This window comes from Dreissena polymorpha, chromosome 2 (assembly GCF_020536995.1).
Source record: "Dreissena polymorpha isolate Duluth1 chromosome 2, UMN_Dpol_1.0, whole genome shotgun sequence".
Lineage (NCBI taxonomy): Eukaryota > Metazoa > Mollusca > Bivalvia > Myida > Dreissenidae > Dreissena > Dreissena polymorpha.
In genome coordinates, this window is record NC_068356.1 from 119,404,147 (window position 1) to 119,430,527 (window position 26,381).

A 26,381-nucleotide genomic window follows, 5' to 3' on the forward strand; every position below is an offset into this window, starting at 1 on the left:
ACGTTCATTTCTTTCAACTCTATTTACACCATATCTACCTGAGTATGTATACGCAATGGATGAGAACACATTCTTATATTGCTAATAAAGAATCTTAGGTTACTAGGCAATATATTTAAATAATGATTCATACTCAAAATTTACTTTAAGATTTGTATACAAAGTTTTCACACCATTATTATCCTTGTCGAAATGCCATAATTGTATGAAAGTATCAATCACTCTCTGTTTAAATATACTGGTATAAAAGATTTACTATTGACACCAAATGGATCATTCCAAACATAATTAAAACCGTACTCAAATAACACATTTTTAACTTAGTTAACCAATTGTTTTTACCATTATTACAATCGACTAGGCATATATTATACACTTGTTTGAGAATAATATTGTCAGTTTGAAGTAAACGAAACCAATATTTAATTATCTTAACATATCTGACAATATACAATGGATAACCTGCCAAGTCACCATATACAGCAGCATTTGAATTTCTGATATTTACATTTTATATCCTTTTACAAAATTTGAGATGAACCCTTTCAATAACCTTAGATTTACCGTGGCCCCAAATCTCTGCCGCATAACATAAAGTAGATCCAACAAGGAGTCAAACAATTGACATAGTAGTTTTGGCTTCAATTTATATTTGTTGCAATTAATGAATAAAACATTCAAAGCTTTAGGAGCTTTACCAACTAATTGTTCTTGGTTCAGTGCAAAATTACCAGTACAATTGAAAACTGTTCCTAAATAATTAAAATCATTTACCACTTCCAGTGGGGAACCATTATATACAAAATTCTCTGATTGCAACAGACCGCCTCTTTTTCTAAAAACCACAACTTTCGTTTTATTTACATTAACATCTAGACTCCATTTAGTACAATAAAGGTAAAAAAAAGGGAACTTTTGTTAATCTCTTCAGGCGAATTACCAAGAATTACCATATGGTCAGCAAATAGCAACAATATCAAGATATTATATCATTCAATGCTAAACCACAATTTATATTGTTGTAAAAAAACCTCGAAGTCATCTATAAACAGTAAAAATAAAATCAGCGAGATTACCTCCCCTTGACGTAAGCCTACAGTATATTAAAAAAAATCGGAATAATTATTACATAGCTTAATGCATGATTTAACTTTATTATACATTATCTTTAACAATGTGCAATAGTTTACCTCTTATACCCTTTTTATATAATTTAAGCCACAGGCCATTTCTGTAAACGCAGTCGTTGATTATCATTAATATATTTCTGTACTATAGACGATAGAACAAATAAAGCATCAGTAGTAGATTTACCTTTTCTAAATCCAAATTGGGCATCAGATAAAATACAATTTTCCTCACAATAGGTATTAATTCGTTTATTTAATAATATTAGCTGTGAATATTTTTGATAAGCAACTAACTAAAGTTATATCACGATAGTTGTTAACATTATTTTTATCTCCCTTTTCAGGCCTTTTTCTGTCTATTTTGGGAAAAAGTACCTAGCAAAATTGGGAATTTTCGAGTTGCGAAATCTTCCAAATTGGGAATAATTTTCATAGACAAAAGCATTATTTGGGCAGGGAGTTTCCCAGTCATTTTGGATAAAATTCATATAAATTATGGCTATATATTTTGTAGGTTGTTTACAAAATAAAAGTGAGATATAGAGTTAAATAATAATAAGTCATAAGACACTTCTTTAAAAAAAACAACATTTTTTTTTTTAATTTGGGATTATTTTCGTTTAGAATTGGGAAAAAATATGCATATTTGGCATTGGGGATAGGTCCAACTATCGGACCCGTGAGAAAGGCAGAAAAAGGCATGCTTTTTATGCAGAGGTATAATAACACCCTCACCCAAATTACTTGGAAAAAATCAGCTGTCTAAAATTTTATTAAATATATCACATATTAGTGAGAGGACAACTATCCATAAATTCAATAAAATACTCATTTAGCACAAAACCAGTAGCGTAAAGTTATAATATATTATGGTTTAACAGTTTATCAAATCATGATGATTTTTCAACAGTTGCATGGGCTGTGTACTTGCCAGAATTGAAGGCAGTGCATTTTTGTGAAAAGAGGATTAGGTATCTAAATTGCACTCAAACAGACACAACTTTTGCCATCCCTGCAGCACATCTTCCTATAAGATTTTCAGGTCTTTATTTGATTATTTCCGAATTTCACCCCATTGTGATGGAGCTGTCCGTCTCTGACCAGAGGGAGTCTACAGTCAACAGCTGGTATAACACTACAGTGCTTTTAATTCATTACAAAAATTGATTCTATTAATCCCTCCCAGACTTCCTAGAAATGAAATAATGGCCCAAAAGGAATATCACATGAAATGTTAAACAAATTAGCTAGCACCAAAATAATGATTATCAGAAAATGAATAAAAAGGAAAGAACAAAAAACAACAAACTTCTGAAGGTTTTGATTGTTGATACGTTTTCCATGATATTGCAATTGATTTATGAGCAATTGCCTTGAACAGATTAAATGGATTCTTTTTTTTCAATTAACAGGTAACAGGGTGCTCTTCCATTATTCTACCCCTAGCAAACAGTTTGTTAAGAAATAATGTAGGAGAACAAAAAGAAACATCTTACCAGTCATTATGAGACTTCACTCTGGACGGCAGTATGTTGCCTAGCAATGACAACTTTAACTTCAACATGATGATGGACCTACTCACAGCAAATCAGTCATGTAAAGGATTTAGCCAATACCTAATGACTGAGGTACAGCCATCCTAATTATCATGGAAAACTATCAAAATGTCCTTCATTACGTTTTAACACCTAGATGTAACTATGGCAATTGTAATCCAATCTTTTCCAGAAATTGTATTAAAGAGATTCCTCAAATGGAGGCAAAAAGGTATGTTGAAATACCATTTCCTTTTAAAGTCTCAGATATCCATTAGAATCATACTCATGTCTCAGTGAACAATTATGTTGTAATTCTTCTTATATTAAACTTGCCATGTGTAGAGAAGTAACTGTTGTTAACATGCAACATTTCTTCGAGTTAATATATCACCTAAATATCATATTCCTGATCCCTGACCATAGCTATTTATCACTTGATTAGCTCGATTTAAAACCTTAACCCTCAGTATTATTTTGGTTTATTTTAACCAAATCTTCCATTGATGCAAAACACATCAATGACCTAAATTCAGAGACACCGTATTTTGTTCAAACATTTGCTTGAAATATCTGTTAATTTTTTTCCTTAATCCGCTCTTATTAGACTGATCTCTAATGGTTATACATTTTTATCATCTTTATATGTTAAAGGGGCCTTTTCACAGATTTTGGCATTTTTCAACTTATTAAATAAATGCTTTATATCGATAAATGTAAACATTGGATCGTAAAAGCTCCAGTAAAAAATCAAGAATAAAATTAAAAAAAGGAAAAAAACACTGCCCGGACCAGGTTTCGAACTAGTGACCCCTGGAGTCCTGCCAGAGTCCTGAAGTAAAAACGCTCAAGCCTACTGAGCTATTCCGCCGAGTACACATACTTGATGTATTTTATACCTTATATAAGCAATCTTCGTAGTTTCACAAAATTTAACGACAAAAACAGAACTCTCCAAATTATTCAATCGTTTCGCGTTGCAACGCTTTATAATTTTTAGGTTTTAAAATCGTCAAAAGATGCATATAATGGCTATATAAGACCATGGTAAATGTTCAGCATTACTGTTTCCTCACAAATATCATAACTAAAACGAAAATTTGCGAATCTGAAACAACTTTTTTCATTTTTGTCAATTTACCAAAGCGTGAAAAGATCCCTTTAACTAAACTTATTGTAAAAAATGTATTGAATATTTTTAATTACTTACTTTCTGTTTTTAAAAGGAAATATTACAGTTTTTTACTTTTAAAATATAGTTTTAATGCTTCAATGTAATGTTTACTTTCTGTTTAAAAATATAAATGTATGTACAAGTTTTAATATAAACTGATAAACCTTAGTGGGCTTTATACTTTTAATGCACTGCAAAAAAAAATATGTAACATAATCCGTGTTTAGACATTATCCAAAAGAATGTATTAAAATATGCAGTACAATATTCTACATTATTTTAACACACTTCAAATTATCCTTCAAGCAAGTAACTGCTTTATGCAAAAGAAGAACAAATTTACATTTTGTTATGTTTAGATGTCTTTAAAAATTGGACAAGCAGATAATGTTATCATGATGTAAAACATGAAAGAAATCAGCATGAATATTGTTGATACATTTATTTTAAATGCTCCGGATATAATGGTCTTTCAAAATAACGCCTGCCTAATTGTTGTGGAGAGATTTTGTAGCTGTCTGCCAAGATTGTAATTTACAATTCAATTCATATCTTACCATCAACTATCAAAATATGTCACACAAGAATGCATTATGGTCCCAGGCTAGAAATTGTTTCAATGCAGATTTATATCAAAGCAAATTTACAATGATTATTTAATTTGCATACAAAACGTGTTTTTTTCTGATTTCTCGCATTCTCTTTAAATAAAATGCCTAATTAAAATGATTTATGGAGAAAAATATTTTCTTATTACACTATGCTAGGTAAGATGATTCCATTGGAATATAACAAAATGTGAACATTTAATCTTCACATGAAATTTGCAAAATGTTTTATGTGAATAATATATCTTTGACAACCATCTTTACGGGTAGAAGGATTAATATTGTACACATGAATGCTCACTGCCTCAAGAGCGTTTCAATAAGCCCGAGGCTTTCGATGCAATGGAGCTAAAATAAATAAGTTTAAACTTATGTTCACTGTGACAGAACTGATATAGTCCCATATAAATACAGGTAACTATGGCAATAATCTATACATGTAGCTGGATTGATATTGTCTAAATGAATGGTAACTATGGAAGGGTTGAAATGGTTTGCATGAATGCAGGTCACTATGGCAGTTTTTATGTGTTCCTGATATACAGATTTGTAAAAAAAAGATCCCTGTTTGCAAGATTCAAGGGGTATTATTTTCTGTCAATGTACTTAGCAGTAACAATGACTAATGCATGTGTATATTATTGTTGTACACCTGAAAATGCTATTTAGTAGATAATGAGAACTCAGTTAGCCCCCAATAGTGATAATGGATCATTTACCTCATGTTCTCTTGGGGGTCCATTCTCTTGGAGAACAATTCAATTCCTCGTTGTACAGTCAGTCAGTGCATTGTTATAGTCCATGAAGGTCCATTAGGGTAAATCTTAATGAAGTCAGTGCAAGTTCTATGTTATTGATCACTTTGAAGTACCCAACCTGGGAATACTATGATCTAGTCTAATGATCTAATAAATGCTTGTTTATCATGGAGAGAATTGTGTGTATCAACACATTAACTTGATTTACTGAAGTGAATAATTATCTCAAATTAACAAGATGATAGATCATGAGATTAAATGGAACAATAGGGTGTTAACATTACCATAAATTTTCAAAACTTGTGTCATCATTCCATCACCAACAGTTTACAAGTTTATTTTGTCAACAAAAAACAGTTCAATTAGTGATGCAGAGAACACATATCCATGGATTTTTTCGATCATGCAATGTTATTTAAGTAATTGGTAATTTGGTATTTCCATTATTTTACGAATTTAAGGCAATCACCAAACATTTTATTTAACATTTTAATTTACATTTTGATAAATTTAGGCAAAACTGAAGGTCTAATACATTATGTCCCTATTAGGAAAACTTTAAATTTAAATGTATGATTGATCACTGTAAACAAACAGGATAGCCACAATGGTCCTGAAATGCTCACCTGAATTCATATTGTGACATAAAAGGGATACTAGCCAGTATATATTTTTTAATGCATACTATTACTATTATTACTCATACTATTATTATTTATAATATGATTATTACTTTTTTTTATAAATATTTTTGGAAAAAGCAACTTTCAGGGTGTTGCAAATTTTTATCACATTATAAGTCCAGATTTTAATACACTGGTGCATACCAAATACCAAACATCTTAGCCTTGCAGTGGAGTAGCTTTAAATTCATTTTTATATTCAAGTCTATATGTCCTTGGCGAAATGGTGTTCATGATTTCATGAACACTTCAAGCCAATCAGGAATTGTTCATGAACCGTTCTCAAAAAGTTCCTGATCTTGGTTCATGATCTTTTGGACATGAACTGTTCTTAAGACACGTTCATGAACAGTTTATGAATTTTTGTTGAACACTTCAAAGTTCATGAACAGTTCTTCATCTAACCATAAATACTTAGTAATGAACATTAAAATTTTCATGAACAATTATTTCTGATGACTTTTCTGAGACAGACTTTGAGGATCCATCATGAATAATTCATGAATTCCTTTGTGCTACATGTTTCATAAATATTTTTGAAAGTAATATTGAAATGTCTAGCATACTAATCTTGTAGATTTGTGAAACCTGTGAAGTTAGTATGAATATGCATAGTACTTTCACCACTGTAAGTAAGAGTTCTTGACCTGTTCTAGAGAATTTTAAGAACATTTGTACAAGAACTGTTCAAGAACTGCCTTCAGGAACAGTTCAATAACTTTTTAAGGACCTTTCCTGTTCTTGAATTATTCTTAAACTATTCTTGAACACTTTAAGAACTTTTTGAACAACATGTTTCCTTCTGATGTTCTTAAACAGGTCTACACAATGTTTTTGAACATATGATGGACTTTTTAAGAATCCAATATGTTCTTAAAAGGATCTGTCATTGTTCTTGGAAGACTTAAAAGACAAGTTTAAGAACGTTTTAAGGACATCTTATTTCAAGAACAGTTTAAGATGATATCAAGAACTCAAACATGTACATTGCATTGCTGTTTTTACAAAGGAAGAATATTGTGTGCACAGGAAGTTGAAACGGAAGGCACATGGTTTATGTTATATTTGAAAATGTAAGTCTTTAATAAATTACTGGCTGAACTGATCAGCCATTGGTTCCATTTCAAGTTCTTTGATTAGTAAATGATTCTTGAACTGAAAATGAGACTTTTCATAATCTTTTCAATACATGAATTATTCATGAACATATAGTGCAAAGTTGTATTATGAAATTTAAAGAGTATTATCAAACCACTTGTATCTCAGTTATTAGTGTTATATTTAAATTATTGTTATATGTTGCTATCAATATGTTAAGTGCTAATACAAGACTTGTTTCTTCTTACCCTGACCTGTTTGTTGAGCCTTTGTAACACTTATGATAACCTTTGCATAAATTGACAAATTCTTGTTCATGAATAGTTCATGAACACTTCATGTCACCTCAGTTCATGAACTCTTGAAGAACTATGGTTCATGAACTATTCACTGACAGTCCGTGAACAGAAAATGAGCCATTGAAAAATAGAAGAAAAATGTTTATGAACTGTTCATGAACAGCAAAACCCTGAAGAATTTTTCAAGAATTGTGTTGTTCATGAACTGTTCAAGAACACTTCATGGCATTGGTGTTCATGAATAGTTCATGAACATTTCACGCCATAATGGTTCAAGAATAGTTTATGAACACTTCATGCCAAAAGGGTTCAAGAATAGTTCATGAACACTTCATGCCATTAGGTTTCAAGAATATTTCATGCCATTAGTGTTCATGAACAATTAAAATAAACTTTAAAAGGTCACCAGAGGGTCATGCCTTGTAAGTTTCATGCAATATGCTCAGCAGTCTATGAGGGGATGTCCCTTGAAGCAAATTGTAGACATGGACATTGCCAGACAAACAAACTGCACCATTCTGCTTCCTTTCAGAGTGTTTTTCTTTTCTTGTAAAAACAATATTAGCCACATAGTACTAGGGCTGCAGCAACATCAAAAGCCCATCAAAGGGGTATTCCATTGCAAACCATCTCATGGAAACGGCAGGCTGGTCTAATGCAAAAACATTGTCTAAATTCTATAACAAATGTATTGCAGAGCCAAATACCTTTCAGTCATCCATTATTGATTAAATAAGTATTTTTCACATAAGATTACTATGTATTGATATCTTATGTGTATGTATTTTGCTAGATTATCCATGTCAAAATACAACTTCAGATGATACAAATCACTGTATATATTTCACATAATCATAGTTACTTAGTTATTTTTTAGTACAAATAGAAAGTGATTGTCAACTAATTAGTTCTTATGCTTTATACACCTTATACAACAGAATCTCTGAGGAATTCTCTAAAATCTCGTGTGGGGCCCATTTGGGGAGTTATGCAGGAGATGAAATTGAGAGATTTTAACCGAGAATTACCTTAGTTGAAGGTTGATCACAATTTCATCGACTGCAAAATCCTTAAGGGCCCACACACTCATCTTGCCCTCCCATGTTCAATATTCCTCAAAGATTCTATACCCTCACAACGCTCTGTCAACTCTAAAAACTGATCATTCGGCTGCGGAAACTACGTCATCTCTCGTGTGTGAGCCCTTAAGGAGTTTGCAGTCAATGAAATTGTGATCAACCTTCAACTTAGGAAAGTCTCGGTTAATCTCTCAATTTATGTGTCAATTAATTAATACAATGCCTGCACAGTACGCAATGCAAAATGTATAACATGTTGCAAGAAGTTCTAGTTATTATCGCTAGAACATTTGGGATTGCTGCCATTCCGATGGCCAAGTTTTCCTCAACAATACACTTCTCAAACTCATAGTGGTGTTTAAAATATAAACATATATATCAATATTTTACAAAAAATGCCAACAACTTACACTTCCTATAGCTAAAGAAAATGTGATTCTTTATAAATACAAAACTCAAGAATCATTCTATTGATAGCTGCATTTTGTTGTAAGCTGCCTTTCAATCGCCAGAGCTTAAGTTCAACATTCTGTAATATCTGTTTTTGAAAGTACCCATAACAACAATAATCTCAAAACCAAACACTGGGCGTAAAATGCATAATCTTTTATTTGATATTATAACTTCACAATAAACCTCAAATTTACTACTTTCTTCTCCTCTCTTTATCTCTACTGTTTGTACACATCTTATATTTTTAAATCCTCAGCGCATTCAAAATAATTTGATTTGTTTTTTGGTTCAGATTTCCTTTTTTCTGTAAAATACTACAATAATCTTGTTGCAAAATTTCAGTATGTTTAAATCTGAAACATGGTCCCAGGCTCCCAGGCCAATATTGCACAAATATTTGCTTGTGCATTTTTAATTTTCAAATCCTGATTGAGACTGAGATTGGCAGCCCATGCTTTAACACTTTTTTTGCTGAACAGGCATGTTCCCTTATACACCTGCATGTGCAATTTCCAACTGTTAAAAATTGCTAACAATAATTACATGGTGGCATTTTCTGAGCTGCAGACAAGACAGTGAAGTTGCTTTTCATTTGTTTGTTTGATTATAATACCAATACCAAATGTAAACAAACAGATGCAATCTGCGTCATTAAATAATGCAATAGAGGTTTATTATTTACCACTTTCACACAAGCAATATTTTACTGTAATAATTTTACATAGAATAATTTTGAGATCCAAGCTATCTTTATTTCAAACTTTTTTTAATCTGTTTTTGACTGGAAGTTGAAGTAATGATGTTGCAAAGTATTACTTACTGTTTTGTGATGCAAGAGAACAAAGGCTTGCTACGGTTGCGTTTGAACAAGCCCATAAAGAGTGTCACCACCCGACACGTTGTGCGAAACTTCATCTCTATAACCATCGAAGTCGATGTCCAAAGGTTGCGAACACAAATGTGTAAATTATAGCTTCTTGTGGTTATAATCTACAGTCCAAATGTTGATGTTGAGTTGTTAAGTCCACTATTCACATGCACTTTGAATGACAAAGTATGTAATATTTCTAAAGAAACAATACCAAGGTAAAGTCAATGTCAATTGAATGTTGGTGAAGTTATTCTAAGAATAGCAATCTATGAGTTCTGACTTCACAGTTTAATTTGTTTTTTAACAAAGAAGCACAATGTCATTTAGTTCATATCCTTTGCTTCGAGTTATAATACAATAGCACTATGAAATAAATCTCAGTACTTTATACAATAATGTAACATCTCAATGAGAAGTGTTGCTGATACTATCTGATATGGCACTGTAACTGTATATTCAACAGACAGGCAACAGAAAGATCACCAATAGTGGCTAGGCGACAATCAAACTGTGGCAGCATCAATAGGAAGATGGAACACCACTCATCCACAGATGTCTCTTGCATTCAATCTTTGTATCTCAACAGATTGTTGTTATTTCCTAAGAACTGTTGACATTGTGGAATCCAAAGCAAACATTCAATTCTTGCAATTAATGCAATGTCCTTCTCTGACAACAAGTAGATTAACAAACATCACATCATCATAATCAACGAAAATGACGAGGATCACCACTCCAATAAATGATTGTGAAATAACATTCTATATATGACTCAATGCAAAATGGCTGCAAAATCATAAACACATTCCACGTTATCATTAAGCAACCAATCAGTTTAACCATGGGATTGATATGGAATCATGATCAACAATCAAACCTCAGATATTGGTCATGTCAACAGATAGATTGTGTAATATATATCTTTATTACTTAATGTAATTTTTATTTGTCGTGAATCAAACCATTTTTGGTATTGTATTTCAGGAGTTTATACTTCCACATATATGTGGCTTGAAATAAAAGCAGAATAAAAAATTAATGTAAATACTACTATGAACACATTCAATAACAAATTATTTCACTCTATTGTATAAGAAAGCGAATATATGAATTACTCCAGTAAAGAAAAAAGCAGTATAACTGAACAGTGGAAAGAAACTCTCATAATGTTAAGTTGGCATACAGTTAAGTTCGGTAATCTTGCGCACTCTGCATTTGCGAATCTCGCAGACGACAAATGGTTTTCTTTAGTGATGAAAGATGGAATTTCACATTTTTAATAATTAAAGGATTTAAAATGTACGTATTCCATGCAAAATAAAATTCGATCATTACATTTAAACACTGGTTGCGTCATCCCTATCTAGACATCATAAACACTGGCCCACTTACGAAAAATTCGAAATGAATCACAAATTCCCTGCTCTCTTTAGCGTTTTCATACTTCAATTAAGAATTCATAAATCCAACGTGTAATTTAGCATTCCATTGCACAATATCCGATCAGTTATGGTATTTTTGGCCATGAAAATATATCGCATCAGACCGACATAGTCAATTATTTCCTGTAGTCATTATTTCCCGCCATTCTGTCAAACCAATTTGGTATGATCTCAGCATGCGCAATGGCCTAGTTTTGATATTTTCTGTAAACTATGGAAGCATGATCGTGGTAAAATCAAACCCGTTATGCATAAACATTATTTTCACGCATACCGGTACTTTTTTATTAATTGTACACTATTACTAGTGACTATATTATTTGTTGATTTGTAGTGAACAAAAACTGCACTAGAAATCCACATTTAATTTCAATGGTTTTACAAACTGATTTTAAAAATATTTTTCTGGAATGTTTTTTTGTCAATAATTGGACACCATAATGTCTACAATTTTGCCTAAACGAGGTCATTACAGAAAGTGCGCAAGATTACCGGACACTGTGATAGTTTTAAAATGAGTAGAGTCATGTTTGTTTTGAAATCAAATCGGACAGTTCTTCACTGAATAAATCAGATATTTTTGTGTTAATAAGCACATGAATTTATTATTTCCATAATAAATTTAGATATTATGTTGTCAATTTATAAAAGAACATGTTTTTAAACCAATTGACCCTTAACTGCGCAAGATTACCAGACAGCATCGTACCCTGAACATAATAACATATAAGTCAGTTTGCAATCCCAAAGTGATGTGTTAACAAACAAAATGCAACAGGTGTTATTTAAAAAAGGTATAATTCAGCAACACTTGTGCAATAGAAAATAGAACAACACTATCTAGCATCATCCTTCAAATAACAAAAAGTTTGTAACTCACAGATGAATTACAAAATATCATAACTTTGAAAAGAGACAACAAAACAGCTCAATAACAAAATGCAAACAAAATAAATTCTGAAATGTTGCAATTAAAATGTCTGAACTACCAACTGTCTCTTTATTAGCATGATTGCAGTGGCAACAAACAATGTTTAAATAGGAGTCAATATAACAACCACCACAAGTATGCAGCGTATTTCAAAATGAACGCTTCATTATATTTTATTCATTTGTAAAATAATTAGTTTTCCTCTCTTTAAACAGTAAGGACTACAAATGTGAAAATGCAAGATACAAACTAACTTAAGTCTCCTATAATTCAACTTAATATTATTGGTTTTATATCATGTTTATAATTATTATCTTAATGTGAAATATTTGATGGAATATTAAAAGATCAAGACCAAGTTCTGTTGTTAAGATGAATTTTTGATGATTATAAAATGCTAATTAAAAGAAAATATTTTGCAAAAACTCCTCTCAACAATTGACAAGCAAGCAAAAAAAGGACAAGCTCAGAATAGAGGACTTGTAATTACAAACAGGATGGCCTTAACATTTGCACTGAAACATGTCAATGTTGATCAAACATTCTTGAGGCGCTGACGTCTGATTTCATTTCCTGCCAGTCAGTGAGTTCATGCCAACCTTCGGTCAGGCTAAATTGTTGAGAAATCATAAAATCTAAGTTTACCAACACAGAAAAAAGACTATACTATATTTAAAACATTCCCTTCCAAACAAGACATTTGTTTATAGCACAAACATTGTTCCCTGTATTTTTTATGGGATTGTAAATTTGACATTCTAATTAAAGTTAACAAGAATAACACAAAATACTAAAATCAGTAGAATGAGTAAGTGCACGTTCTAGCTCATGACATTCCATTACTTATATGTATAGATGCAACATGGATGTATATATAAGGTTTGTAAATGAGCATATTTGGTGCTTTAACTTCAATATTGAATATTTCATCTTTGGTTATTTTACTAAACATTATTAAATACCATATTTTAAATGGACACAGTGCATTCTGCAAGATCAAAATGAGTCAATATATATGGTAAGAATAAATAAGTCAAATATTTGTGTATGTCAAAAACCTGTTTTAACTAAAACACATCTGTTAATTTTTTAATTTATTTTTTGTAATTTCCCCGGCGAAATGTTGTTCATGATTTCATGAACACTTCAAGCCAATCAAGAACTGTTCATGAACGGTTCTGAAAAAGTTCCTTAGCTTGGTTCATGAACTTTTGGACATGAACTGTTCTTAAGACATGTTCATGAACTGTTTATGAATTATAGTTGAACATTTCAAAGTTCATGAACAGTTCTTCATCTAACCATAAATACTTAGTGATAAACATTTCATGCACAAGTATTTCTAATGACTTTTCTGAGACAGACTTTAAGGATCCATCATGAATAATTCATGAATTCCTTTGTGCTAGATGTTTCATACATATTTTTGAAAGTAATATTGAAATGTCTAGCATACAAATCTTGTAGATTTGTGAAACCTGTGAAGTTAGTATGAATATGCACAGTACTTTCACCACTGTAAGTTAGAGTTCTTGACCTGTTCTAGAGAATTTTAAGAACATTTGTACAAGAACTGTTCAAGAACTGCCTTCAGGAACACTTCAATAACTTTTTAAGGACCTTTCCTGTTCTTGAATTATTCTTAAACTATTCATGAACACTTTAAGAACTTTTTTAACAACATGTTTCCTTCTGATGTTCTTAAACAGGTCTACACAATGTTTTTGAACGTATGATGGACTTTTTAAGAATCCAATATGTTCTTAAAAGGATCTGTCATTGTTCTTGGAAGACTTAAAAGACAAGTTTAAGAACGTTTTAAGGACATCTTATTTCAAGAACAGTTTAAGATGATATCAAGAACTCAATGTACATTGCATTGCTGTTTTTACAAAGAAAGAATATTGTGTGCACAGGACGTTGAAACGGAAGGCACATGGTTTATGTTATATTTGAAAATGTAAGTCTTTAATAAATTACCGGCTGAACTGATCAGCCATTGGTTCCATTTCAAGTTATTTGGCACTGTAAGTGTAACCATTTCAGGGAAACCATTGATTAGTAAATGATTCTTGAACTGAAAATGAGACTATTAATAATCTTTTCAATACATGAATTATTCATGAACATATAGTGCAAAGTTGTATTATGAAATTTAAAGAGTATTATCAAACCACTTGTATCTCAGTTATTAGTGTTATATTTAAATTATTGTTATATGTTGCTATCAATATGTTAAGTGCTAATACAAGACTTGTTTCTTCTTACCCTGACCTGTTTGTTGAGCTTTAGTAACACTTATGATAACCTTTGCATAAATTGACAAATTCTTGTTCGTGAATAGTTCATGAACACTTCATGCCAGCTCAGTTCATGAACTCTTGAAGAACTATGGTTCATGAACTATTCACTTACAGTTCGTGAACAGAAAATGAGCCATTGAAAAATAGAAGGAAAATGTTCATGAACTGTTCGTGAACAGCAAAACCCTGAAGAATTTTTCAAGAATTGTGTTGTTCATGAACTGTTCAAGAACACTTCATGCCATTGATGTTCATGAATAGTTCATTAACATTTCATGCCATTATGGTTCAAGAATAGTTCATGAAAACTTCATGCCACACGGGTTCAAGAATAGTTCATGAACACTTCATGCCATTAGGTTTCAAGAATATTTCATGAACACTTCATGCCATTAGTGTTCATGAACAGTTCATGAACTAAAATTTCAAGAACTTTTCACAGATGTGGCTCATTTTCTGTTCACGAACTATTCGTGAACAATTCATGAACTCAGTTCACGAACAGTTCATGAACTGTTCACGAATTATTCGTGAACTGCAGAACAACATTTCGTAGGGGTTGTCAAAACTTGAAAGCACATTATAGTACACACTGATTAGCTGTGTATAAAACACATAACAATGTTAACATGTATTTCTTCAAGAGCAATGGGATTAATTAGGCAAATACTGGCCTTGTCTTAATTGAAGATTTTGATGGAAAAATAGTAAAATAACTTTATAATAACAAATAAGTTTAAATAATAAACAAAGAGCCTTAAACGGTTAAGCTTGGAATATAAAACAGTCAATTAATTTAATTATTCCATGTTCAGAGATAGTACTGATTCACATTTGATTTTCCAGTAATAAGTCTTAAGTTATGTTAAGAGCTAGGACTCACATATTTATGCCCCCCTTTGAAGAAGAGGGGGTATATTGTTTTGCACATGTCGGTCCGTCCGTCGGTCAGTCCGTCATCCAGATGGTTTCCGGATGATAACTCAAGAACGCTTAGGCCTAGGATCATGAAACTTCAAAGGTACATTGATCATGACTGGCAGATGACCCCTATCGATTTTCAGATCACTAGGTCAAAGGTCAAGGTAACAGTGACTCGAAATAGTAAAATGGTTTCCGGATGATAACTCAAGAACGCTTAGGCCTAGGATCATGAAACTTCATAGGTACATTGATCATGACTGGCAGATGACCCCTATTTATTTTCAGGTCATTAGGTCAAAGGTCAAGGTCACAGTGACTCGACACAGAAAAATGGTTTCCGGATGATAACTCAAGAATGCTTAGGCCTAGGATCATGAAACTTCATAGGTACATTGATTTTGATTGGCAGATGACCCCTATTGATTTTCAGGTCACTAGGTCAAAGGTCAAGGTCACAGTGACAAAAAACTACAACTGACAGCCCATATGGGGGCATGCATGTTTTACAAACAGCCCTTGTTATACCTTTTTTTCCAGTAACAAGATTTGGAGTAATTTTCTCAAATTAGCCCATGCAATCATGGATTTATACATTTGGGTCTAATTAGGCCGGGAAATTTCTCCACAAACTTGTTTCTGCTGATAAGGTCAATAAAGGCCAAAATAATGGGTTAGACAGCTATGCTGAATTCAGTGCCCATCATGCATAGTACCTTGTAACTTGCCATATTAATAATTTTAACCTAACATCTGACCTTGACCTTGAACATTGAAGCTGGCTTTTGTGTGCAACACATTGTATTGACATGATGATCATTTAGTAAACTAATTTAGAAAACCCATTATGCAAAATAAAGTGAAATATCAGATACAATTTTTATTTAAAAAAAAAGAATGTAAGTCAAAAGGGGTCATCTGCCAGTCATGATCAATTTATCTATTAAGTTTCATGATCCTAAGCTTAATTATTCTTGAGCTATCATCAGGAAACCATTTTGCTGTTTTGAGTCACTGTGATCTTGACCTTTGACCTAGTGACCTGAAAATCAATAGGGGTCATCTGCCAGTCATGATCAATGTACCTATTAAGTTTCATGATCCTAGGCGTAAGCATTCTTGAGTTATCATCCAGAAACCATTTTACTATTTCAAGTAACTAGGGCTGTCACGATACGCCGTGAGCGTACCGCGGTATATCGTGGTACAGCAACACTGTATCGCGGTACGTACCGCGATATTTTACAGAATATGAATCTGTGAAGAAAACAGCAGAATAACAAGTTTTACAAACTTTATTAAACTCAATAATCAGAAAACACTGGTATCATAGTATGACTAGAAACTGTAAAAGAAACTGTAATAAACTTGATAGAAGTAGTCATTGTTATTGTTCGCGTCTTTTTCTAAAATTTCCGCCATGTTGTTTACAATAGCTGTGACTACGATCTGTGTAAATCGAACGCTTCAAGGGCATGTTCAAAATGCGGAGTCAGCGGGCCCAGTATTGAAAATCCATAGCGTTCTGACTCTTCCTCGACTTATTCAGAATCTTAAGATAACATGATTCAGAAGTGCCATGCTTTGAACGATCGATATACTAAAGAAAGAAAATAAGAAATAGAATAAACATCTTTTGGATAATTATGAACTTATTTGCAAAGGAAATCTGTCCCTAATTTCAAAAAAGGTACGGACCCATACATGGCCGTATTTTAAACGTGAAAGTTAAACATCTACCAGTGGAAGCGCTTGCTTAACCTGGATATTAACGGATTATTTATTTAGCCCTTTTGAATCGCTTCTACATTTTTCAAAACGATATCTATATCAAAATAATTATGTAATGTATTTATATCTGTGCTAATATAATAATATTAAAAAACCGGTGCGGCAACGCCATACCGCGGTGCGATTTTTTTCACGACATGCACCGCAATATACCGATATACCGGTGAATCGTGACAGCCCTACAAGTAACTGTGACCTTGACCTTTGACCTAGTGACCTTAAAATCAATAGGGGCCATCTTCCAGTCATCAGGCATTGAAGAATCCACTCGACCGCTCGCATATGCGAGTGCAGTTGACGGTCGGGCGAGTCAAGTTTGTTAAATACTCGACCAACCGGGCGAGTGCTGTTTTTCAAGTTGAGAAATATAAATTAAGTTCCAAAAATCCTGCCACATCAATACAAATTGCGAACAATTTTTCAAACGAACAAAAAATAGGTTTAGTACAAAAAGAAACTGCACTTTCGTTTTGACAATTAAAAAAGACGTCACGGGCACAGAAAAATAATTCTCGAAATCGGCTGCGCTTTTTTCGTAGGTGTCATTGCTCTAAGCAAATCTATTAAAAGTGAAAAAACAGTTAAATATATTGGTCATTCCGTGAAGAATAAAGTTTCATTTTAATGTAAATATCAATAAAAAACAATACATACCTGGTTAATTAAAATACTTCTTATATTTTATTAAAAATAAACAGCAACAATTATTATTAATTAACAGAATATTTCATGATCAGAAGCCTTATAGCCAAAATTTACCATATTGTAACCATTTGTCAATCAAGCGTGTCTTTCAGTAAAAGTTTGTCTGAAATATTAAAACTCAGCATGGAAAAGAGTTCTATTTTAAAATATCTGCAAGGTGGTGGAGACAGGGAACAGAAAGAAAGGTCATCAAAACGAGAAGCGGAAAGTATTGAGAAAAGTATTTCGCATCCTAATGAAAGTACATACGCTTTACAAATACATGCAAAATGAATGATGTATTAAGTCAGATTGAAAACGCATGTATGTCATCGTAAATAATTTGGTAAGATGCTTTATTTAACTATGAAATCTAGTCCGCAGAGCGTTTGAATAACTTTGACTTTTGTCCTGCTCCGACATCCAGGCGCTTGCTGAATGAAAACGTCCCTGCGTAACGATAATAATTCCAAAGAGAAAATACTGAAAATTAGCAAAGCATTGTTGATCGAAGCTTTTGTATCATACGCATTAAATTTAACGAATTTGCGTAAATGTCAAATTGGTTGCGTTTTCAATTCGCATGATATTGTATTTCTTTGCGTTTTTAAACATTTTGATGGGGTGAAAGACGCAGATACCCAGCTTACCTGGGGCACTGCATCAGATACTGTAGTTAATTTGTTTGCAGTTTAGTGTCACTATGTTACGTAGGTTAAAAAGGTTCTAGTTGATCATAACTATAACAAGGGCTGTTTGTAAAACATGCATGCCCCCCATATGGGCTGTCCATTGTAGTGGCAGCCATTGTGTGAGTACGCTTTTTGTCACTGTGACCTTGACCTTTGACCTAGTGACCTGAAAATCAATAGGGGTCATCTGCGAGTCACGATCAATGTACCTATGAAGTGTCATGATCCTAGGCAAAAGTGTTCTTGAGTTATCATCCGAAAATCATTTTACTATTTCGGGTCACCGTGACCTTGACCTTTGACCTTGTGACCTCAAAATCAATAGGGGTCATCTGCGAGTCATGATCAATCTACCTATGAAGTTTCATGATCCTAGGCGTATGCGTTCTTGAGTTATCATCCGAAAACCATTTTACTATTTCAGGTCACCGTGACCTTGACCTTTGACCTAGTGACCTCAAAAACAATAGGGGTCATCTGCAAGTCATGATCAATCTACCCATGAAGTTTCATGATCCTAGGCGTATGCATTCTTGAGTTATCATCTGGAAACCATTTTACTATTTCGGGTCACTGTGACCTTGACCTTTGACCTAGTGACCTCAAAATTGATAGGGGTCATCTGCGAGTCATGATCAATCTACCCATGAAGTTTCATGATCCTAGGCGTATGCGTTCTTGAGTTATCATCCGGAAACCATTTTACTATTTCGGGTCACCGTGACCTTGACATTTGACCTAGTGACCTCAAAATTGATAGGGGTCATCTGCGAGTCATGATCAATCTACCCATGAAGTTTCATGATCCTAGGCGTATGCGTTCTTGAGTTATCATCCGGAAACCATTTTACTATTTAGGGTCACTGTGACCTTGACCTTTGACCTAGTGACTTCAAAATCAATAGGGGTCATCTGCGAGTCATGATCAATGTACCTATGAAGTTTCATGATCCTAGCCCCAAGCGTTCTTGAGTTATCATACGACAACCACCTGGTGGACGGACCGACCGACCGACCTACCGACCGACCGACCGACCGACATGAGCAAAGCAATACACCCCCTCTTCTTCGAAGGGGGGCATAAATATAGATATATATTTTGTTTAAATGCAGGGCAAGTATATTGAAGTGAAGGGCGAGTGGATTGTCAGGCCTACTCGCCCTGCAGGGCGAGTGACTCTGGAAAAATTCTTCAATGCCTGGTCATGAAGTTTCACGATCCTAGGCGTAAGCATTCTTGAGTTATCATCCAGAAACCATTTTACTGTTTCGAGTCACTGTGACCTTGACCTTTGACCTAGTGACCTCAAAATCAATAGGGGTCATCTGCCAGTCATGATCAATGTACCTATGAAGTTTCATGATCCTAGGCCTAAGCATTCTTGAGTTATCATCCGGAAACCATTTACTATTTCGAGTCACTGTGACCTTGACCTTTGACCTAGTGACCTGAAAATCAATAGGGGTCATCTGCCAGTCATGATCAATGTACCTTTGAAGTTTCATGTTCCTTAGGCCTAAGCCTTTTTGAGTTATCATCCGGAAACCATCTGGTGGACGGACAGACGGACAGAACCGACCAACATGTGCAAAACAATATACCCCCTCTTCTTCGAAGGGGGGGCATAAATATGCAAAAATTTTAAGTGTCAACTGTGACTTCAACCTTTTAGTGAGCGGCATGTTTTTTCGCATGCAACAAACTATATGGATTTAATGGTATCTTGTGACAACTTTTTTCTTATTCCATCATGAATACAAGACTTATGGGTCTGACATAAAATACAGACAAACTAATTTAAAGGCCATTCATTTTTATTCCTTGCTTTACGTGGAGGTGGCCATAGCAGGTGGGAATACAAATAAAAATAACATTTAAAATTCAACATTTATTACTCCATCATAAGAACAAATATGTGTTTTCCCATTTGATAAGCTTTGATGAGATTACCTTAAACGAGGCATGTGTCCATTGGGCATGGGCTCCCTCACATTCAACTTTTATCTCAAAACTCAGCTCATTTAAAAACATGCTGTTTATGTCTAAATTTTTCTTTTGACCTCTAAGTGTGACATTGACCTTTGGAGTAATGAGACTCTCAGTTTTCTCATGAATGTCATTTGAGGTCAGTAACCTTAAAAATACATGTTGAATGACAAGGTATTACACATGTTTATGAACTAAATTAAATTCAGAGGTACAAGTGAATAAGGACATGCATTAATCTATATAATACATTTTTCCACAAAAATGTTCATTGTTACACATTTAATTTTGCTGGGTTAAACCTGTTTGCAAATTTGGCAACAGTAAAAATAGTCTCTTTTGATTTATTGTATAATTGTCAGTAAATTGGCAGTGAAGAAAATAAAATAAAAGACATTTTTTTGTTTATTTCAAAGCTTTTTTAAATAAATTGGTGGGTTCGTAAACCAAAAGATAAAACTAAGTGCCCTAACTAACAACTTGACCAGGACTTCCTTTCCTGCTGACTCCCAGAACTTGAAAGGATGCTAAGGGGAATGGTATTAAATTTTGTCTTAAGGTAGATAGTGGTTTCACTACATAGCCGGAAGAAAGACAGAAGCATAAATATGGCCTTTAAAATTCAATTCTTGCTTGTAGACTAGAAACACATTTTTGTTTACTTAAATAATAGTTATGCCACAATACCAAGTAACAAAATTAGTCCCTATATCAAAAATAACTATAAATATGTTGATGTTGTTGTTTATTTAAAAAAAATATAACTCAGTTAAATAAAGGATTGGAAAATTAATAAGGCCTGTAATAAAAATAGTATTTCTAGTTCAAGTTAAATCAACAACCTGCTCAGTAAACAAGATGTTTTGCAAACATTTTGCTAATTTTTTGCTTTGATTACGCAGGGGTTGGCATGATGACGTGATCATAATCATGAAAAGTACAAATCACATACACCACACCAACAACAACCATAACTATAAATTATATTTTCTGATCATTCATTGGCATTAAGTTGTGGGACAGAACTGGAATTAGTTCGCTGGTATAAAGCACTCATTAAGGATGTGACATTATTTGTTGTTCTCTTGGGAATATTAAACAATACGTCTGTTTTACTGTGTCTCCTCAGTGTAAAAAAAACTCTCGTCATATTAAGAAAGGCAATTTTACCAATAAAAATATTTCCCATTATTTTTGATGACTCACATTCACTGTGATTTTTTCATATTTTGAGCAATGCAATATTATGTGCACTTTCTGACGTAGTCTCAGCATTTTATAGTTTTGTCTTGTCCAAAAAAGTACCGAATAATTCAGATTGAGGCATTATGATGCCTTAATGGCTATGGAGACAAACACTTAGGTCACATAAACTGCTTTACTGTGTTTAGGAGAATCACCATTCCATTTCAGACTACACAGTGGGGTGTAATAAGAATGTTATCACCTCTCAACCCCAAACCCTGTCAATGTTCAATGTATCTTAACGAGCCAATTTTCTGTTGCATAAGGCAAGTCAATCCCAACAACCTGTGACGTCAACTTAAGCAAACTCGTTTAATTAAGCCTATATTTGCTTCTCCCAAATACTAAGAATTGGGTTCCGTGGACTGGGATTGAGGCAATTTCGAAGCTGTTATCGCAGCGAGAACATTTGATTGGCCAAGCTCTGACACATATAGACAAATAGTTTCACTGAATGGATCAAGTTGAGGGCTTTCCAGACATCCATTCAGGAAAATTGTCAATCAACACAACAGATAAATCACAGCACACACATGATGCCTGAAACAATCCTGATCTGTAACAATCAGTTGTCACATGTGCCGCAAGAGATTTATGTTTTGAGCATGGCTCTGTAGATTGCAGCAGTACATGAGATTGCTGATTAATTGATTTGACTTCAGTACCAAGATGCAAGCTTCATGCCTGAGCAAACATTGTGGCTAATTACTCGGAATCTTGATAATGTCCGAATAATTTGGCAATAGTTACCTCCCACGCTTAAATGTACCATTATTATTTGATCCGGTCTCTATTAAAACGGGGCTTAATGCATGTACATTAAGTATTAGTATTATTAATTAGCACAGGCCAATCAAGGACCACACTCTCTGCCTAGACTGGAATTTTGTTTAGAACAGACTTTCTTTCAATTTAAATTTCTATTCAAGAGAAAAAATGAGTCCCTGATTAGCCTGCGCTTCACTTATTTACAAAAGCTTTTCTTTCAATGAAAACTTTTATACCAGAGATAAAATGTGTCTCTGAATAGCCTGTGCTTCACTGAAATAAAATTTACTGCAGAAATTTAGCGTTCAGAGGCTTTACATGCACTTTAATGACAAAATAGTAAAAACTTAAAATTACAGTATAGCCAATGCGAAACAAACATAATCCTCAAACACGCCACGGCAAGAATCGTTAGTACGTGGCGGCCGCGTCGTGTTTACGCGGCGTATTGCCGAGGCACTCGGCATCAATCCGAACAATGACACCGAGTCTATATTAACCTCGCGTACTTTTGCGGAGTAAATCCGCCACGTACATGCAGGGCGGATCGTGTGAAAAGATATACACCTACATATACATTTGTGTAGTGTAGAAACCTAGATTTACGCTACTTTCTTAGTTATTATTTTCACGTTTTAATTAGCGATATGGCACGTAATGCGCTTTAACAAATTATTGTTCAATTAATTATGCACGATGTGAATGATTCGTTCGATGCTCAAATGAACTTTATTAAATTTGTAATCCGAAACACGCTTCCGAATTTAAATGCTAATGCGACATTAACAAATTCTAGCATCAAATAAACAGTGCTAAACTATCTTTTGTCTCCATAAAAAGCGCGTGAAAATTATGCAGACATGTAGAACGTCACATGGAAAGTGTGGGTGTATTTTGTGTTGTATAAAAACATCAGGCGATTTACGCGTGTTCAGTGGAAACAAGATGTGTTTGTGAAACACAATGTCCCCCTATATGATGTTTGACCTTGAAGGATGACCTTGACCCCTATATGATGTTTGACCTTGAAGGATGACCTTGACCTTGACCCTTCACCACTCAAAATGTGCAGCTCCATGAGATACACATGCATTTCAAATATAAAATTGCTAGCTTCAATATTGCAGAAGTGACATTACATGAGCAATTTTGACCCATATATTTGACCTTGAAGGATGACCTTGACCTTGACCTTTCACCACTCAAAATGTGCAGCTCCATGAGATACACATGCATGCCAAATATCAAGTTGCTATCTTCAATATTGCAAAAGTACTCATAAAATGAGCGATTTTGGCCACATATATTTGACATCTGACCTTGAAGGATGACCTTGACCTTGACCTTTCACCACTCAAAATGTGCATCTCCATGAGATACACATGCATGCCAAATATCAAGTTGCTATCTTGAATATTGAAATACTGCAAAAGTGTACATTAAATGAGCGATTTTGACCCATATATTTGACCTTTGACCTTGAAGGATGACCTTGACCTTGACCTTTCACCACTCAAAATGTGCAGCTCCATGAGATACATATGCATGCCAAATATCAAGTTGCTATCTTCAATATTGCAAAAGTTATTGCAAATGTTAAAGTTGGCGCAAACCAACCAACCAACCAACCAACCAACCGACCAACCAACAGACCAACCAACAGACAGGGCAAAAACAATATGTCCCCCACTACTATAGTGGGAGACATAAAAAAAATCCGCCCTGATTGGGCGTTATTTCATTACATCTTTAAATAGTAACAAATGCCAACATGTATTTGATACTGTAGAATAATTGCATATGTTTGCGTGTCTTGAGCACTTTTATCGTAAATATTTACCGGAATTGGCTTTAAAACTGGAATATATGGGATTATCGGGTAATGATTAGCGATATCAACTGTATAATATAAATGAAAATGAAACGACTTTATATACGCATAGTCAAACAATAGTTATAATAAGCTGATAATTAACAAAACAACAATTAAGCGGTGATTATGGATGTGGCTTCAAACTGCTAATTGTCTCAGCTAAAATAGTATAGCAAGCAATTATAAAGCCACCATCTGCTGGAGCCTTGACCATTCGTAGGTGCGAAAACAGCTGCCTGGTCTTCTTGATGTCTCGATATGAAGGGAAAATAATTGTACATAATTACGTGACCTTGTTAATGTGTGAAATACATACACTATGGGCGGGAAACGAACTTACTTGGCCAGACACATTCAATATGCTTATATGCTAATACATGTTGTCGTAAAACTAAAACCCAAAACAAATATGTTTGTTGATTGTTTAATATAAAGACAATAATCATACGGCGCAATAAACGCACAAAGTAACTTAAAGTACTTCAGCCGATTCTAAAAATTACAATGGTAAATGATTAAAAAAACCTGCCCAAGCAAAGCAATCTACTTATAAGGACAGTATAAGGACAGTGCTACAGCAAATTTAAATACATGATAATTCTTTGTGGTATATTATCATATTTTCTTTGATAACCAGTCAATAGAAATTGATGATTTTCCCCAAATCAATACATTTTCTTTTCATTTATTGTTTTGTCAATCCTTAATTTAAATTTTATAAGTGTTCAAAGGGATGATTTCCTTGGAGTAATAACATCATGATGTAAAAAATCACGTCATTTTACCGTAAAACAGAAAAAATAATAGATAATTTTCACTGTTATTAAACAGTGAATTATAGATTCTTTAAATCAATGATGTTTCCTACTAAACCACAGACAAGAATTAAATTAACATTCTCATTGGCAGAATTAACAAACTCTGACCATGCATTAAATATTGCATTATATTTATGTCACTGGAGACAGAAACAATTCTTGTGTGACAGGCATAATGTGAAATTTTAACAAAGTATGTTTGTACAAGTGTATGATAACTGTTTCTCCACATATAGTCCATTTCAAAATTTTGACATGCAAGGAATAATTGGGTTTGCAGACAACATGTTGTCTTGAAATGCTTATACAGTCGAAACTGACCTAACGACCATCTGAATTTACCAGTCACCTGCAGACAACGGGGAATCCCCCCCCCTCCCCCCCCCCCCCCCCGGACGAAAAACACTCTATATTACACTTGAATTTAACCGCCACCTGGCCATAACGGCCAACAGCCACTATATTCCACTCTGAAATTCATGTTTGACCTGAAATCAATGGTCACGCATCAGTCGTCTCGAGTCGCAAAAATTAAAAACACAGCACATCATTTGTCCGTCTATTTTGCGGTTAAAGCGTCTGAAAGCGGTAATTGTCTTTGATATTATAAAAGCGGCCGGATGCGAGTAAACAAATAATAAGGTGTTGAGACGGTTTGTTTTCCGGGGATAATTGTGGGGGTATCTTCAAAAGAAAATATTTCAGAGTTTGTGACACGTTTAAAAGAATTATCGCTAATTAAATGACTGCTAATTAGTACATGGTACTTTCAACGGTACAATTACACCGTACTATCAGTTTATGACAGCGAATCCACTTTTTAGACTTGTACTGACGTTACGTCAACGGCACGTGACAAACTTTATTTACTGAATGAAGGAGATGCATGAGTAAACAATTATACCAGCGTAGAAAAAGTCATTGCTTTAGTTTAACCAGATGAAATTAAATCAATCTATAAGATTTTATTCTGTATTATTCAATGTACACACGTAAGTTATTTATGTTATTATGCTTAGTTAATGGCAATGAGCCTTTGTTTTACACTGTATGAAAACGACTGGGTGGGGTAACGACGTAGCAATACTACCAACTGACAAACCATCTTAAAATTGTGATCCGAATTCAACGGTCACCTGTGGACAACGGTCACTTTGGTCATTTCCCTTGACTGACCGCTGTTCTCAGGTTTGACTGTATATTTTGAAACTCCGTCATCAACGACAAAGTTTTTGAGC

At 33.8% G+C, this 26,381-nt stretch overlaps 1 protein-coding gene across 5 annotated transcripts in view; it reads right to left on the reverse strand.

Annotated features, from left to right (window-relative positions):
* The window catches only part of LOC127868725 (ankyrin repeat and fibronectin type-III domain-containing protein 1-like), a 198,806-nt gene that overhangs the window by 76,115 nt on the left and 96,310 nt on the right, over positions 1–26,381 (reverse strand). The window contains exon 1 of one of the 5 annotated variants that reach the window (XM_052410734.1): positions 2,627–2,822. The exons of the other annotated variants lie outside the window; for them this stretch is intronic. Coding sequence (XP_052266694.1) covers positions 2,627–2,694 — 68 coding nt within the window. The 5' untranslated portion in view covers positions 2,695–2,822. Of the gene's footprint in view, positions 1–2,626; positions 2,823–26,381 lie in introns of those variants that run through there. 5 annotated transcript variants of the gene reach the window in all.